Source organism: Hydra vulgaris, chromosome 03 (assembly GCF_038396675.1).
Source record: "Hydra vulgaris chromosome 03, alternate assembly HydraT2T_AEP".
Lineage (NCBI taxonomy): Eukaryota > Metazoa > Cnidaria > Hydrozoa > Anthoathecata > Hydridae > Hydra > Hydra vulgaris.
This window is the reverse complement of record NC_088922.1, coordinates 50,486,489-50,502,500: the sequence shown is the minus strand read 5'-3', so window position 1 is coordinate 50,502,500 and position 16,012 is coordinate 50,486,489. Positions and strand designations below refer to the sequence as shown.

The window sequence follows — 16,012 nt, the reverse complement described above, 5'->3', positions numbered from 1 at the left end:
AACTAACTTTACACAACACACGTTATTGAAAACAAATGCAAGATTTTTATTTATATCAAACAAATTTTTATTTTTTTTTTGCTTTAGATTTGTTGTAATATTGTAGTTTGCTTACATACCTACAACCTGATGCATCGGCATAATATTGCTAGCTACAAAGCTGTAATTGTAGCCACCGGCTCAGCCCCGTCTTTACCCATGTCCAGCCTAGGCAGCCGCTTTAAGACCAGGACGTTAGAGGGCGAGGTTAGTAGAAGTTTAAAGTGATCAATTCATAACATGGATGAGTCTGGCAAGAGAAAGTTTGTGGTGGAAAAATAATAAGGAATTTTAAAACGAATTGCAAACCTAAATGTTGTTGTGTCCTTGCCAAAGTTGACTACATTTTTCCGCAAAAAAACAAACTGGTGCATTATCAAAAGCGGTGGATTCTTACCATTGTAGCCGTACATCTTTGGATGGTAATGAAGATCTTAATAAATAGAAAGCTACCTTGGATTCCATTAGCGTGCGCAGTAAATAATTAGTTCAGAACGTCAATGTATTTTCAACCAATTCTGCCGACTGGATACGTCAAAGTATTAGCCTAATTGAGTCTATTACAAATCAGTAATCAAATAGAGACGTCAACGCCACTGATTTTTCAGAACCTGAAATCTGTAACAATGTTGGAACTTTGTGACGCACCAAAGAAGAGTTATTTTTTCGGAAACTAGTAAATGGAGAAAGTAAAGAACGCAATCGGCTGATATATTCTGCTAAGAGTGGTAGTCATTACTGCAAACTTTGCTTCTTTTAAGGGAAAACTATGAGTTCTTTAGCAAGCGAAGATGGGTTTTGCAACTGGAAAGTTACTTATAAGGCTATCAGTGAGTATGATCAATCTGCTAAACATATTAATTCTATCTCTACATTTGTTAATTGAATTGAATTCAGCTACAGGATTAATTGTGATTTTGTTAAACAGTTTCAGAGTTGGGCATTGACAAGTACCCTGCTGATAAGAAACAAAAAAGAGCGCACAAAAACCAACATGACGGATTAACATCTACTGAGGCATCAAACATTGCTGGATGAGGAAAAATGATTGCTCAAGTAAATATTATCATAATTCGACTTTTAGCTGAGCTTGAGAGGAAAAAGCGAGCTTATAATCTATTTATCTCCCGTTTTGCATTTCCTGTCCGCCGTCCAGATATGGATTCTATTGCAATTACATCGCATGCCCAAGAACTTATAAAAATCTACCCAAACGATGCGGGCATTTATTTTCCAAACGAATGTCTCCATTTCAAAAGCTTTGTTTCAACTTCAATTGAAATCGGTAACCAAGAAACTAGAAAATCAAGTCCTTTAGATTTACTTTCGATTATTACATCAAAGAAACTAATATCTACATTCCAATAATATCGACTTTATTTTAAGGATGTTTCTTTCTACTGCAGTTACAAATCGTACCGGAGATAGATCCTTTTCAACCTATAAAAGGGTGAAAAATTGCTACAGGTCTAACAGTTGAACGTGTGATTGATAAAATTGTTGATTTAAAAAGCCACCACAAAATATTTAAACAATTTATCAACCTCTAAAATGTAAAATTGTCACCTAGATAAAAACTATGCATACTTTAGAAATGTCTAAACTTCGTTTTCCCTGCTGAAGCGTTTTAATTATATGTAGAAAAAAAAAGATCTGATTGTCTAATGCTTATTCTTTGGATAACTTTATTATAATTACCACATTAATTTGTTGGATTTTGATCTTATGCAGTAGTATTTATTATGTAAATTATATAAAAAAAACCGTGTTTAAAACAAACTTTAAGTACGAATTTTTGTGTGAGTGGGAGGTAGGAGGAAAGGGAAGGTTGGAAAGGCTACAACCGTTATTTTGCTGGGGGGCCAAGATGACCTAAAGACAGGCCTGCACAGACTATCAACTAGCCACGGATTTATAGTTATCTTGTAACTAGCTTCAGTTCTACAATATGTAACTAACAATATAACGTAGTAATGTTGGTAGCAAGTTACAATGTTCGCAATGTTACAATTTCAATTATTATCATAAATATCATCACGATCGTTTCACAATCGCTCTAGTCGTTTTAATTGTTTTGAAAAAACTAAAAAAAAAACTAAAGTAATTATCAGCAAAGTGTTATCGTTAAGTATACAGTTCTTTCAAAAGAGATGCAGTAAAATTTTGTTGCTTAAAGAATATTTAAATTATCATTATATAAACTAGATTAAAAAAAAAAAATTCACAAAAAAAGCATTTCACAGTATTCTCAGTAAACCGTATGATTTCCCAAAAGTCAAAGTTACCAGAAACAATTATTCTGTGTTTGTGACATCTCTGAAATTACTAAAATTTACACTAAAACTACTACTCCAGAATCAGCATCTGAAAGAGGAAAAAAAACGTTATTATTTTAGTATTTAACTGCAACGATGTCAAACTATGTACGGTCTTGCAAATAATATGTTTAACAAAAAATATCGAACATTAACTAACAACAAATATTAGGCTAGAAAGTAAACTTGAGTTTAAATTACCTCTAAAAACAGATCTGCGCCAAATGTTGTAGATAGAGTAAAAAAAAACGCATTTAATAACTTTTGGATCTTTAATCACCTGCTTTGTGACAAGAGCCTTTAAGTTGCGCGTTCAATGGTCTAATGTGTAAATTTCGTAAAACCCATATGTTAGACAATGCGAACGCGCACCTTTCTAAAAGTTGCATTGGTTGTATTGTTTTTTTGCTTGCTTTGGTAACTTATTGGGTTAATGCTTGAGAAAGTTTGATTAATGCTGAATAGCAAAGTCTTCTAAAGTCACTTTTTTAGTAGCCCAACAAAAGTAAATGCCATAAAACCCTTAGAATTTAGTAATACCAAAACAAATTGATAGCACTTGAAATTATTAATTGGTATAAGTTTCAATAATTACTTATTTTAACTCCTAGTACTATTGTCTCACAACGCTTGTGCTGTAATCTCATGAATTCATAATACTATTAAATTTTCTACTCTGAATAGATATTTTAAACTTGTGGGTGTACAAACTGTGGTGTCTAGAAAAACAAAAAGCTGTTTACAAAACAACAGGTCATTTATTAATTTTTTTTTTAACAAAAATACTCTAAAACTTATCATTTTGACACCTCATTTTGTAATCCGTCGTTGAATATAAGTTTAAAGCATAGCCACAAAAAAATTGACTCAACTTTAAGAGCGTTTAATTAACAAAAAATATATATATATATATATATTTATTAAAGTTATTTTTACATATAAAGTACTCATTAATCTATACTTTGACATATTTTAAATTGCTCGATCTAATTTCTTTGAGCAAGACGACAAACTTTTTGCTTAACGCCCCTCATCAAAGTTTTGCACAGTGCTATCGGAATCTTTATCACAAACATTTCTCCACTTTTTAAGCAGCTCGGACTCTTGACTTTATCTTGTGTCTTATTTAACTTAAACGTACAAATAACCCAAAACTTTCTGTTGGAAATTAAAATTTTCTGTTGGACATATTTGTTGACAATTTGGTGAGTTTGGTGATTTTTAGGTATAAGTTTGACGCCCTTTTTTGGTATTAATTCATTGTTGCTTTAGCATAGTGACAGCTTGCTAAACCATGTCAAAACCTTACAGAGACATTATATGATTTAAAAAAGCTAGACGAAGACGTTTTTTTAGTCATTCCTTCTTCTAGAGTTTGGTGTTTATTGACTTTGAGGTTAAAGCTCGCATTTTTTGCCACTGCAACAAATTGCTTGCCAAATTATACATTTCTTGCCAAACTTATTCAGCTTTGTATATTTACATTTATCGTTGACAGCTCTTCGCGTAATAACAGCGTAAAATCTTTGACCTGGTATTTTTTTAAAGTCTAATTTGATATAAGTTATATCATCAAGAATTAGGCAGCCATCGAACTTTGTCAGAATGTTGTCGTACAGTTTTCTCGCTCGACATTTTTGCTGCTTTTCCGTACGGTTTGATTTTTTTATGCATATGAGTAAACCCGTTAAAAAATCCTGACTTTTTGCTCAAAAGAACATGATTTATTGCATTTATTCGCTCTTTCATAATCAAATAGTTCAGGTTTCTACAGTATGAACGACGAACTTTTGAGGCAAACTTTTTATTCTCAAACCCCTTGTTTCTTCCAGATTCTGACTTGCGATTGATAGAGAAAGATTCCTTCTACCTTTTTAGAACCTAAAAAAAAGTTGACTGACTGACTTCGTTTATTTAAGAAATTGTTCTAGATAATAATCCAGTAGTTTCTAAGTAAATGCACAAAATTCTTTCACCGTTAATTTGCTCTTTTGACATCATTTTTAATAATAACTTTTAGGAAGAGGTTTGTTTATTTTTTATGTTAAAAAGTAGTACTAAGCTTTTATTTACTACTTTGTATCATTTTTGTTAATTTAAAGCTCTAAAGGTTGAGTCAATTTTTTAGTGGCTATGCTTTAGTTTAAAATGATTATAATATAAAAATCATTCAACTTGATAGCCTTCGGACTAGGAGTTAAAGACACACAAGTTTTGTGATATTTTTGGATGAATTGTTAAAGCCAAATAAAACTGCCACGATTTCTGGTTGGTGTCTTTAGCTCATTTCGAAAGATATATATATATATATATATATATATATATATATATATATATATATATATATATATATATATATATTTATATATATATATATATCTATATATATATATATATATATATATATATATCTATATATATATATATATATATATATATATTTATATATATATATATATATATCTATATATATATATATATATATATATATATATATATATATATATATATATATATATATATATATATATATATATATATATATATATATATATATATATATATATATATATATATATATATAGATATATATATATATTTTAAATGACGACATCTTGTATAAGAGTTGAATAAATTTAATTTTTGAACATCAATTTATACGAATTCTCTCAATACTAATTTTTTTATTTTATCTAAGAAATTTTCGCTAGATTATTGATACTAGCATCTTCAGCTTTAATTATAAATTATTAATTAAATTAAATTACAAACGGTAACGTCACTTTTTACCTAAAAACAAACAAACGGTAAATTACAAACAAACGGTGTCCAATAAATAACAAAAGAGGAAGAGGCATGACTAAAAGGTACCGTTTTGAATTACTAATATGCATTAAAAACGATTCTAGAACTCGTTATTTTAATCAAATAAAAATTGTACTAGATATCCAAAACTATTTATATAAAAAATTGATTCAAGATAATTATGCATCTGTCGAAAGTGTTACTGAAAAATCCCGAGAAAAAATGTTTGTTAAATCTAAATATCGTCTGATCAAAAAATTTAATATCTTGAAAAATATAAATTTAAAAGAAAAAGCTAAAACTCCTTCATTTTTTAATGTTGCCGTTGTTTTGTTTTAACTATAAAAAATACACCCTATTTAGACATTATTTTAGTAACAGAATCCACTGCGTTAAACTAGAGTATTGCAACAAAATTGAAAGTTCACAAGCATTATGCAGAAACGTGTTGAGGCAACTTAAAATGCTTAAACCACAAAAAAACAGTAATTTAAATTATAAACAGAGGGAAGCATTAAAACAAATAAAAGAGGAAAAAAACATTGATATATACTCTTTTGATAAAGGAGCAGGCTTTGTTAGAGTAGAAAACAACAAAGCCATTGACAAAATTTGTCAAGAGATTGGCAAAACAACGATAATTAAAGAGGACCCTACCATTACTTTTGCTACTAAAATTAGAACTTACCTATCAAAATTGAATAAAAAAGGGTGATTTACCAAAAAAGAATATGAAAGTCTTTACCCAAGCGACCCAGTACCGCCACGTATGTATGGTGTAATTAAAGCGCACAAACCGGAAAAATCATACCCTATGCGATTAGTAGTTTCAACCATCGGGACACCAAGTTATGGAATATCAAAGTATCTAGTAAATACATTTCAACCAATTTTAGATAAAAACATAACATAAGTTAAAAAATTCGTCAACTTTTGTAAAAACAGCTAAACTTTGGAATATATCAAACGATGAAATACAAGTATCTTATGACATTGTTAATTTATATCCATCAATTCCTCTAGGAGAGGCTACAAAAATTTTTCTTGATATGTTAGAGCACTTCCCAAATTTAAATAAACTAACAAAACTAAGCGTTTCAGAAATAAAATCACTAATAGAACTGTGTTTATATAAATGTTATTTTTTATGGAATGAAGAAATTCACGAGCTTGTAGATTCAGTTCCAATAGGACTTGCGGAATAAAAGTTCCAATATATACTTGCGGAAGGTTTCCTGCAATTTTTTGAAAAAAAGCAATCAACATTGCGCTTCATTCTAATCCACCGTTAGAAATAAAATCAGTTTTTCAAATACGTAGATAATAGCCACGCAAGATTCACAAATAAAGATAATGCCATCCGTTTTCAACAAATATTAAACAGTCAACATCATGCCATCAAATACACAATTGAGTTGGAGGATGAAAACAAAAGATTAAATTTTTTAGACATCCGAATAACCAATAATCGAAAAGGTAATTATGATTTTAACGTACAACGAAAAAAAGCAATAACAAATATTCAGGTTAAGCCCAATTCAAACCACGATCCAAAAATCTTAGAAGGAATATTTAAAGGATTTATTCATAGAGCTTTATCAATTTGCTCTATGAATAAAATTTTTAAATGAAGAAATCGATTTCCTAATAAATGTGCTTGCTAAAAATGGATACAAAAAGAAAAAAATACAAGACCTTGGAAATATTGTTATAAAAAAACGACACTCAAATAATGAAATAGTTTTATCTAACAACGAAGCAACCATGCCAACTATATCACTACCGTGGATCCCAATATTATCACCAAAACTTCAAAAAATCTATAGGAAAACAGGTTACAGGGCAGCCTTTAAATCTAGTGCAAATCTTAAATCTTTGCTAACTTCACGCAACAAAACAAAACTACCATCAAATAGCCATCCTGGAGTATACCTAATAGAATGCGAGTGTGAACAAAAAGACATCGGTGAAACAAAAATGAAAATAGCAACAAGAACAAAACAACACCAAAAAAATGTTTTTGAAGAAAACTTAGAACAATATGCGATTGGGCATCATAAAATTAAACGTTCATGTAGTATAAAATGGGATGAAGTAAAGACGTTAAAAGTAGAACCCAAAAAATTTGAAAGAAAAGTTTGACAGGCAATCGAAATTCAGTTCAACAAATGCGAACCTAAAAATGGAGGTATGAATTTAGATGATGGTCAGTTTGTAAAAACGCAATTCTGGACGCCATATTTTTTATACCTACGTAATATTAAAGAAGCCCAATTAAAGCAAACTTTAAAGAAGCCATTAAAAAGTGACGTTACCGTTTGTTTGTAATTTAATTTAATTAATAATTTGTAATTAAAGCTGAAGATGCTAGTATCAATTATCTAGCTAAAATTTCTTAGATAAAATAAAAAAATTAGTATTGAGAGAATTCGTATTTATTGATGTTTATATATTAAATATAATATATATATATATATATATATATATATATATATATATATATATATATATATATATATATATATATATATATAATTAAAAATGAGCTAAAGTTTGACAATATATGTGAAGTGATTCTAACTTGTGCAAATGTGTTGGGATTAACTTAAACATATGGCTTATGACTAAAAACAACAAAATAACGATTTTTACGAACAAACAAAATAACGAAAATAACGATATGACTTAAACAACAAAATAACGATTTTGCATGTACCAAAAAAATGCCAAAAAACATAAGATTTTAATTTTTTGGAACAAACTTTTTTCGAAAAATCTATACTTAGATGTTTAAGTCGTATATTCCAGTTATAATACCAAAGTAATATACCACTCAATTCAAAACAATTTTGTTTTTCACTTTTTCAAATAATTTTCAATATTTGATATTTTAATCTTATTGTGATTATTCAATGTTTCAAGTAATTTTTTCTAGTTAAAACAAGACATTAAGACAAAAAACATCACAACAAGAATTTGCAGAAGAATTCATGAGAACTTATAAACGCAAACCAGGTAAAACTAGCAAGAGCTGAAATCGATTGAAATTCAGTATGTTCATATTTCGATGAGTTATCCATTAGACTTCAAGACATTCCTAATACCAATATATTCAACTATGATGAGACAAATGTGAGCAAAAATCCAGACTCTAAAACAGTAGTTTGTAACCGTGGCCTTAAACGCGTAAAAAGAAAAATACAGCATTCTTAAGGAGCTATTAGTATTATGTACTGTGGGAGTGCAACTGGTCAGTTTCTTTTTCACATGGTTTTTTATAAAGCTGCAAACTGACACATAGAGTGGAAAAATGGTGGCTCACCTGGAACTATATTCGACAGTTCAAAATCTGGTGGGTTCGACTCTAGAACATTTGAACGTTGGTTCAGGGAAGTTTTTATTCCTGAAATAGCATCTCTTACAGGAACTAAAGTTGTTACTCGGGATAATTTAACTTCACATTTCTCATAAGATATCATCAATGCATGCTTGGAAAATAATATCCGGTTTACATGTTTAATCCCAAATGCCACACATCTGCTAGAACCGCTTGATATTGCTGTTTTTAAATCCTTGAAAGTTGAGTGGAAGAAGATTTTAAAAGCATGAAGAAGAGAATCACGAATCACGGGTTCAATTCCAAAACACCATTTCCCAGCGCTCTTGACAAAGTTGCAAAATACTCTGAAAGCAGAAAATTTATAAGCGGGAATTGAAGCTTCAGGCATATATCCATTGAATCGAGAAAAAGTATTAAAACGGCGTCCAGATGTCAATAAAGACTATGGCGGTGAGACCATAAAAGAAATATTAAATGAGGGTGTTATAGATATTCTCACAAAGTACTGTGGAAATAATGCAGCAGGAAAAACCAATAGAAAAAGAGGAGAAAAAATGCACCAGGAAAATTGATAACAATAGATGACATTAATTATTGACAAACACCAAAACAGAAAAAATCCAAAAACCAACAAATTAAAGGCAAAAAATCAAAAATAGCTTTAAAGGATGTTGAATCTTTGTATGAATTAAAAGACATTGAAGTCGGTAGTAGTGGTTATCCCAATGAAAATAATGACAAGAAAGATGTTGATTTAAATGAGTCTAATTAAGAAGAACCTGATGTCAACAATTTTCTAACTACAGGCAGTTGGCATGTTGTTGTAGTCTACCCAGGTAAAACTAAAAAAGTGTGAAATTGAATTACATTGGACAGATTGTTGAGGTTTTATCAACACCCAAAATTCTTTATAAGAGGTTCCTGAAAAAAAATATAAAGAATCCAAAAATCTTTTTGATCAACTTGAGTTTACAAATGTAGAAAATATTGATAAAGTCTGTTAAGTGAATCGGATACGCTATCAGAACATGTCAGAAATATTCACTAAATGATTGAACTCAGAACATTTCATTTAAGAAAATTAACACTTAGTCTTTAAAACACTTATTTTACTAATTAGTACCCTGCAGCAGTTTAGAGGTTCTACATAGAACAACTAATTCCTAGTCCTGTTTTAACGCTAGTTGTTGTAAAATCTTCAGAAAATGTGATTTTTAGGTTTTTTTGTTTTGGTATCTTTTTTTATTTTAAATGCAGTTAAACAAGTAAAGTACATTAGTTCTTAATATTTATATACAATTAGTACTTTTTTTTGTTAGTATTATTTTATAATTGCTAATTACAATTACTCTAATGATGCTATTTATATATTATATTATTATGTTTAGCATATCAACACCAAATTGTTTTTTGTTTTTTGTCCATTTTATGTATATATTTGATAACCAATCTTGTTATCTAAATTTATAATTTTACCAGTAAAATCCTAAAAATATATTTGTAAATTGTGTTGTAATTTAGTAAAACTCCAAAAAAAAGTATTATTGGCACTCGTGAAGATGGCTTAATTAATAGGCTTTTAAAAAATAACAAACTATTAAAGTCACCCCGAACGAAGGATTAAGATTGATAACATTTTTGACTTAAAAAAATATATACTAGAACCAAAAAAAAGTTATATTTAATGGAATCCTATAAAGGAAAGTTCATGCTGACTCGGGGCCTGTTGGCAGTCAAATTATTTAAAAACTGTAACAATACTATGAATAATTCTTTTTTTATCAATAATTATTTTAAAACTCAAATTATTTTCAGTTTTACAGTTTGCAAAACTTAGAAAAATAACTTTATGCACTGAACTGATTCATGTTTGCACTCTCTAGATTATAATTTTAAGTATTCATTAATAATAAGAACATCCTGGTTTGCAGAAACATATTTTTGACAAACACAAGTTTGACGTCCTAATCTTTTTCAATTTTTTAGCAACATACCTTGCAAAAGCCACACTTTTCGCAGGTTAAGTTGCTAAAAATCTCATGACAATAAAGGAACATTTTGTAAAAATATCGAAAGTAGAATCTTAATCAGGTCTTTAGTAATTTGTGTGTTGTTGTTAAGCCAGAATTTGAGTTTAAAGGGAAGGGTTCCCAAACTAAACTGAATTCACTTTCAGGATTAAAGTACAATTTGGCTCCAAAGGGATTTTAAAAGGGACTTTAAACAAATGTTAAGAACGATATCAAACCTCCCGAATTGACGCTATACTTTTTTAGCAAGTCTTGAAATTGATATTCCAGCATGCTATAAAGCATTTTGGCTTACAATTGCTCTTGATCGAAGTAAGGACTACTTAATATTAGAGAAACTGATGAGAAAACTGATGAGCTTATTTGGGGAAAGATCTTAAGAAATTCGGAACGGAATTAATGAAATCGAAATGCCCAAACCATTTAAAGGATTTGCTGAATTGTATTACTCCACCAAATGGCGTTTGTTGCAAAAAACAAGATAGTTCTTTAAAACCAGTCGATGAAGAATGACAAGGTTTTTGATTGCGACGACGATAAAGTTAAATTAGCTGATGTTAATGCTTTCTAAAAAAGGAATTTCCGTAGAAAAACAAAAAACCGTCAAAAGTACTACCAGTCTAGCTGGAAGCAATAACATTGGAAATAATGAATAAGCGCCAAAGCAATTTCAATCTCAGATCGAGCTATCACCAAAATGACAAAACGCGGAGTTAAGGATGGATTTAAAATTTCTTTACGAGTTTTGTTTACTGTTGCAGACGGAAGAAAGTATGCTAGGTACTGTCATGGAGAAAACTGTCTGTCGGAGTAAACTGTCCGTCAGGATATTTTACTCCGACTTAAAAATTATTTACAACAATAATAATTACAACAACAATATTATTAATATTGTAATAACTAATAGACAAATATCTTTTATTTTAATGTGAGTTATATTTTCAGTTGTAAGTGTAATAAAGTTTTATATCAGATTTAAAATCAAATAATCATCTTGTATTAAAAGTAAGATAATTATTTGATTTTGCAAGTTGTAGCTAGTTTATGATAAACAAGCTAGAAATTTAGGTTAAATAGCAGTATTAGCTTAAAATGTAGCATTAGCATAAAATGTAGTATTAGCTTAAAGATTAGCATTAGTTTAAAGAGTTATTGTTATTATCATTCTTCTTTATATTTACACTTCTTTTTTCTATAATTTTATTTATACTTGGAGCTTTATTTATTTATTTGAGTTTATTTATTATTTTTATTTATGCTTGGAGTTTAAAGAAGCTTTTTGTTATGAAGTTTCAAAGAATTGAAGTTTTTAACTCGTATTAATTTTTTTATTACTAAATAATTATAATAAAAAAAAGGTTCTTTTTTATTTCTTTTTTTCATTGGTTTTAATTTTTATTTTAAAATTGGTTTTTTTATTTTGGTTTGCTTACTGTTGAAATATGCAGAGACGAAACCAGACCTGTTTTAGTACCGCTGGAGCGGTATGGGCGCCCAAAAAAAAAAATTTTTAATTTTTCTTTTGTCTTTTTATTAAAAATAGAAAAACGTCGATTTGAAAATTGTTATTTACCTCCTCAAGGCCGAGAAGGTCACTACAGATGAGGAAGCTACTTAATAGTGGTAGTAACCCTCTCTCAACTCTCTAACTCTGAAACACGAACCTTGACGAACAAGGCCGCTACGCGGAGAAACAAGTTGAGCGCGGTACTACCAGGGACGTGGTGGGGATCGAACTCGGAACCTCTCGCTTATGAAGCGAGCGCTTTACCACTACACCGCTACCGCATGCACTGCATGTACTGCGTGTACCGCAATTAGGTACTTAATATAAAAATGTGTTAACTAAAATATCAGGAAATTCCTGTTGCTAGGGGCGTTACTATAAAAGCTAAAAAACCTTTACTTTAAAAAAAAATTAATTTTACTTATATTGAATTTAAATGTATACATATTCTAAATCTAGAATAAGTTTCAAACAAGATAACCTAAAAACATAATTTTGATTTTTTTCTCGTTTTTAACTTAAACCTTAAACGAAATGTTTTAAACATCGGTGTTATTTCATTTTTTAATTTTTAAAACTTTCAAACCGGTAAAAAATGACCTTGTGAATTAAAAAGCTTAAGGTTTTTTTGTATAAGGTCCATGAGGCACAATGTTACTATGTTAATTTTAAATTATTATGCTTAGTATAAAAAGTGTTTAACTTTTTATTATGTCCGCAGAAAATGTGCGAGCTCTTAAACCATAGTTTAAACAAACGCTAAAACACATTGCTTGAGTGGTTCGGAGTAAATAATCCGCAAAATAGCAGGACAGTTTACTCCAACGTAGAACAGTTTGCTTCGGAGTAAATTGCTCTAGACGGACGGATAGGACAAACTAGGACGTCTACTCCGGAGTAAAATGTCCAAATTATTAATTTACTAAAAGCCAAGATAAATTCATTACCATTTGTTTGTGATTATATTTTTATTTAAAAAATTTTTTTAGATTGAAAAAGGTTTAGATGCCCTTTACTTATGAGGGACGGTTTAAACGCCTCTTACTCTGAAAAATGATTACTTGGATGCATCTTGTATCGTGGTAAATTTTGTATAATTTTCTCACTTTGTAAGTAGTTATTTATAGAATCTTTTTTTGGTTTTTCGGTTTTAGGGAGGGGTAAGGGAGCACACAGTTTTCCCCCTTTCTCTGAAAAATGGTTACTTGAATGCATCTTGTAACGTGGTAAACAATCTAACTTTTTTAAATATTTGCATAAAGCTTAAAATTAATGTTTTTTTTAAACTGGAGAAGAAAAGAGGAAGGAGGGAGGGGGGGTTGAGCACACACCCCTTTCCCTAAGTAACTTTATCACCCCAAGTATGTGTTGTTAATCAGTGGAACATTGTTTTCATCTGTAATACTTGATTTCTTTTTATAAATATACAAGTATTTATATGAGAAAAACATTTTTGATAATGTTTAAGCACTAGCTCTTTATCCTATAAAATTATCATAAAAATACACTTATCATATGGTGGTGGTCTAAAAATAAATTCAATAACTTTTTGTATATAAAAATTACCAATTTCACAAAAAAGACACTCTTTTATGGAAAAAAAATGCATCTTGGGGTAATATAAATGGTGGTTCGGCACCCCCTTTATCCCTCTGGATACGCCCGATAAGTAAAAGCTATTATAAATTTGTATCCGACTGTTACATCTATCTAATGGTGCCAAGTTATAGGCATTTAATAAGAATTAATAAAGTTATAACAATTTTAGTGAAATTAAACTAAATTTTACCACAGTTTCTTTAACAAATTTATTTATCAAGTATTTGCTACTACAAACCACATAACTTTTGGATTTTTTGAATTTGATAAATTTTTCACCTTTAAAATATTGTATTGAAGGTCTTTCTAATTATATATAACAATCTAGTATTTAATTAATTTGTAATATATTCTATCTCTCTATCTCTCTTTCTCTCTTTCTCTCTCTCTCTCTCTCTCTCTCTCTCTCTCTCTCTCTCTCTCTCTCTCTCTCTCTCTCTCTCTCTCTCTCTCTCTCTCTCTCTATATATATATATATATATATATATATATATATATATATATATATATATATATATATATATATATATATATATATATAAGAGAGAGAGAGAGAGAAAGAGAGAGACCGTTAATTTTATTCATTTTTTATGCATAAAAAATATAAAAAATGATAAATCATGGTTCTTCTTGTATAAGATATTTTAAGTATCCGATAAGTTTTTTTTTCTGAGAGTACTATTAAAGCCGGAACAAAGGAAAACACAATTCATGTCTAACCGTCTTTTCAGAAAACACTAGGAATACAGCTAATTATTTGTTTATGGTGTATGATATGTACCTCAATTGCAAAAAAAAAAAAAAAAAAAAATAGATTAAAGAGTTTTTTTTTGTAGCAATCTTATTATTTTGTTTATAATAACAGTACAAATTTTTTATTTTAAACAATTGCTTAACTATTCTAGGAACTAAAAAAAAAAGATCTTTACCATTAGCTAAAATTAAGAACCATACTGATGAGCTGTTCTGCGTAAAATTTTTAAAAAACGGCTATTTTCATAGCCACAAGTTATTGTGTTACTGTTAAAATTGAACGTTGATGAACTTTGAATGAAGAAAAACAGTGAAGAATATGATGATAGCAGATTTGTTTACAGTATTTAATGATATTGTTTAGTATTAAATTGTTTTTTTATAAAAACCAAATATTTTTCTTTTAAGTATAGAAATAGAAAAAAAATTTTGTAGTCTTGTGAAAAAAACATTTAGTCTAAAAAAGACGTCTTAAACATGTCTTTCAGACGTATTAGATGTTTTTATACATCTAAAAGACGTCTTGTTTAGACTAAATGTTTGCTGGGGTAAAAGTGTGTATAGTTTTACTGTCCTTATGCGTTAATCGATATTATATATAACTTGTTTTATATATAATCTTTTTGTGTCAGAAGTTTTTTCAGAAGTTAATAAATATTTCTTTTTCAATTGTACCTCGTTTATTATTTATTTTGATTACTGCATGGAACCCATCTTCTTTTTCATCTTTTTTTACATCTTTAGTGGACTGTGACGCGGGTCTACATAAGACTAAAAAAACGATTTTAAAAATTTCAAAAAAATATCAATTAAAACTTCTATTAAAATTTATATTAATATTCACTTTATGATAAAAAATCCAACGTAACCTATTATCTTAAAAATACAAAACTAGTTTACCTGTGGCAAACAGACAAGCAAATATCACAAATTTCGTCATAGTTTTTTTTTTATTTAATATCTGCAAAATGTTTTTAATTAATTGAAAATTTTAGATGCGTTCTTTTATAAAGATATGCGTTTTCTATATAAATAGTGAGACTTCCTGTGAAAAGATCAAATTTCTATCATAAGAAAAATCAGCCACGCTTATAAACAAAATACAAATTTTAACTGCTGAGAAAAAAATTATAGTTATTTTTGGCTGGACATTATTATGATTTTTGGTAGAGATGAAAAAAGGTAATGTAAAACTGTAAACCATATAAATAGAACTTCGAATAGAGAATTACATTATTATATTTAATATGATTAATAGAGTTTAACAATTAAATATGAGTAATGAAAAATTATCTTTAAAGGTTGAAAAATCTTTAAGCAATGTCCATTATGCTGATGTGTCATTCTTTCGCAAACGTTTTTGTTAAATCAATATTTTTGCAAGGTTATAGTTCTTAGTACTCCAAAATAAATATACTTGGAATTTTGTTTCACTTCCTTTATCACATTTTAAATTGTTTTTATAAAACAGTCGGCAAAATACTATTTACATGCATTTATAAATAAACATTTAAAATTATTCGTTTGTATATGTATATAACCCGGATTGGTTCAGAATTGGTCAATATTTTGTCGAAATCGGTCGAACAATGGATAAAAAGTTTAGCGACCTATTATTGACTAA

At 28.8% G+C, this 16,012-nt stretch overlaps 1 protein-coding gene across 1 annotated transcript in view; it reads right to left on the bottom strand.

Annotated features, from left to right (window-relative positions):
- The window catches only part of LOC100206128 (hatching enzyme 1.2), a 34,607-nt gene extending 19,104 nt beyond the window's left edge, over positions 1-15,503 (bottom strand). The window contains exons 1-2 of the mRNA XM_065793561.1: positions 15,289-15,503; positions 15,064-15,159 (exon numbers count right to left, since the gene is read on the bottom strand). Of these exons, the coding sequence (XP_065649633.1) occupies positions 15,064-15,159; positions 15,289-15,328 (136 nt within the window). The 5' untranslated portion in view covers positions 15,329-15,503. The remainder of the gene's footprint in view (positions 1-15,063; positions 15,160-15,288) is intronic.
- Between the last annotated feature and the right edge of the window lie 509 nt (positions 15,504-16,012).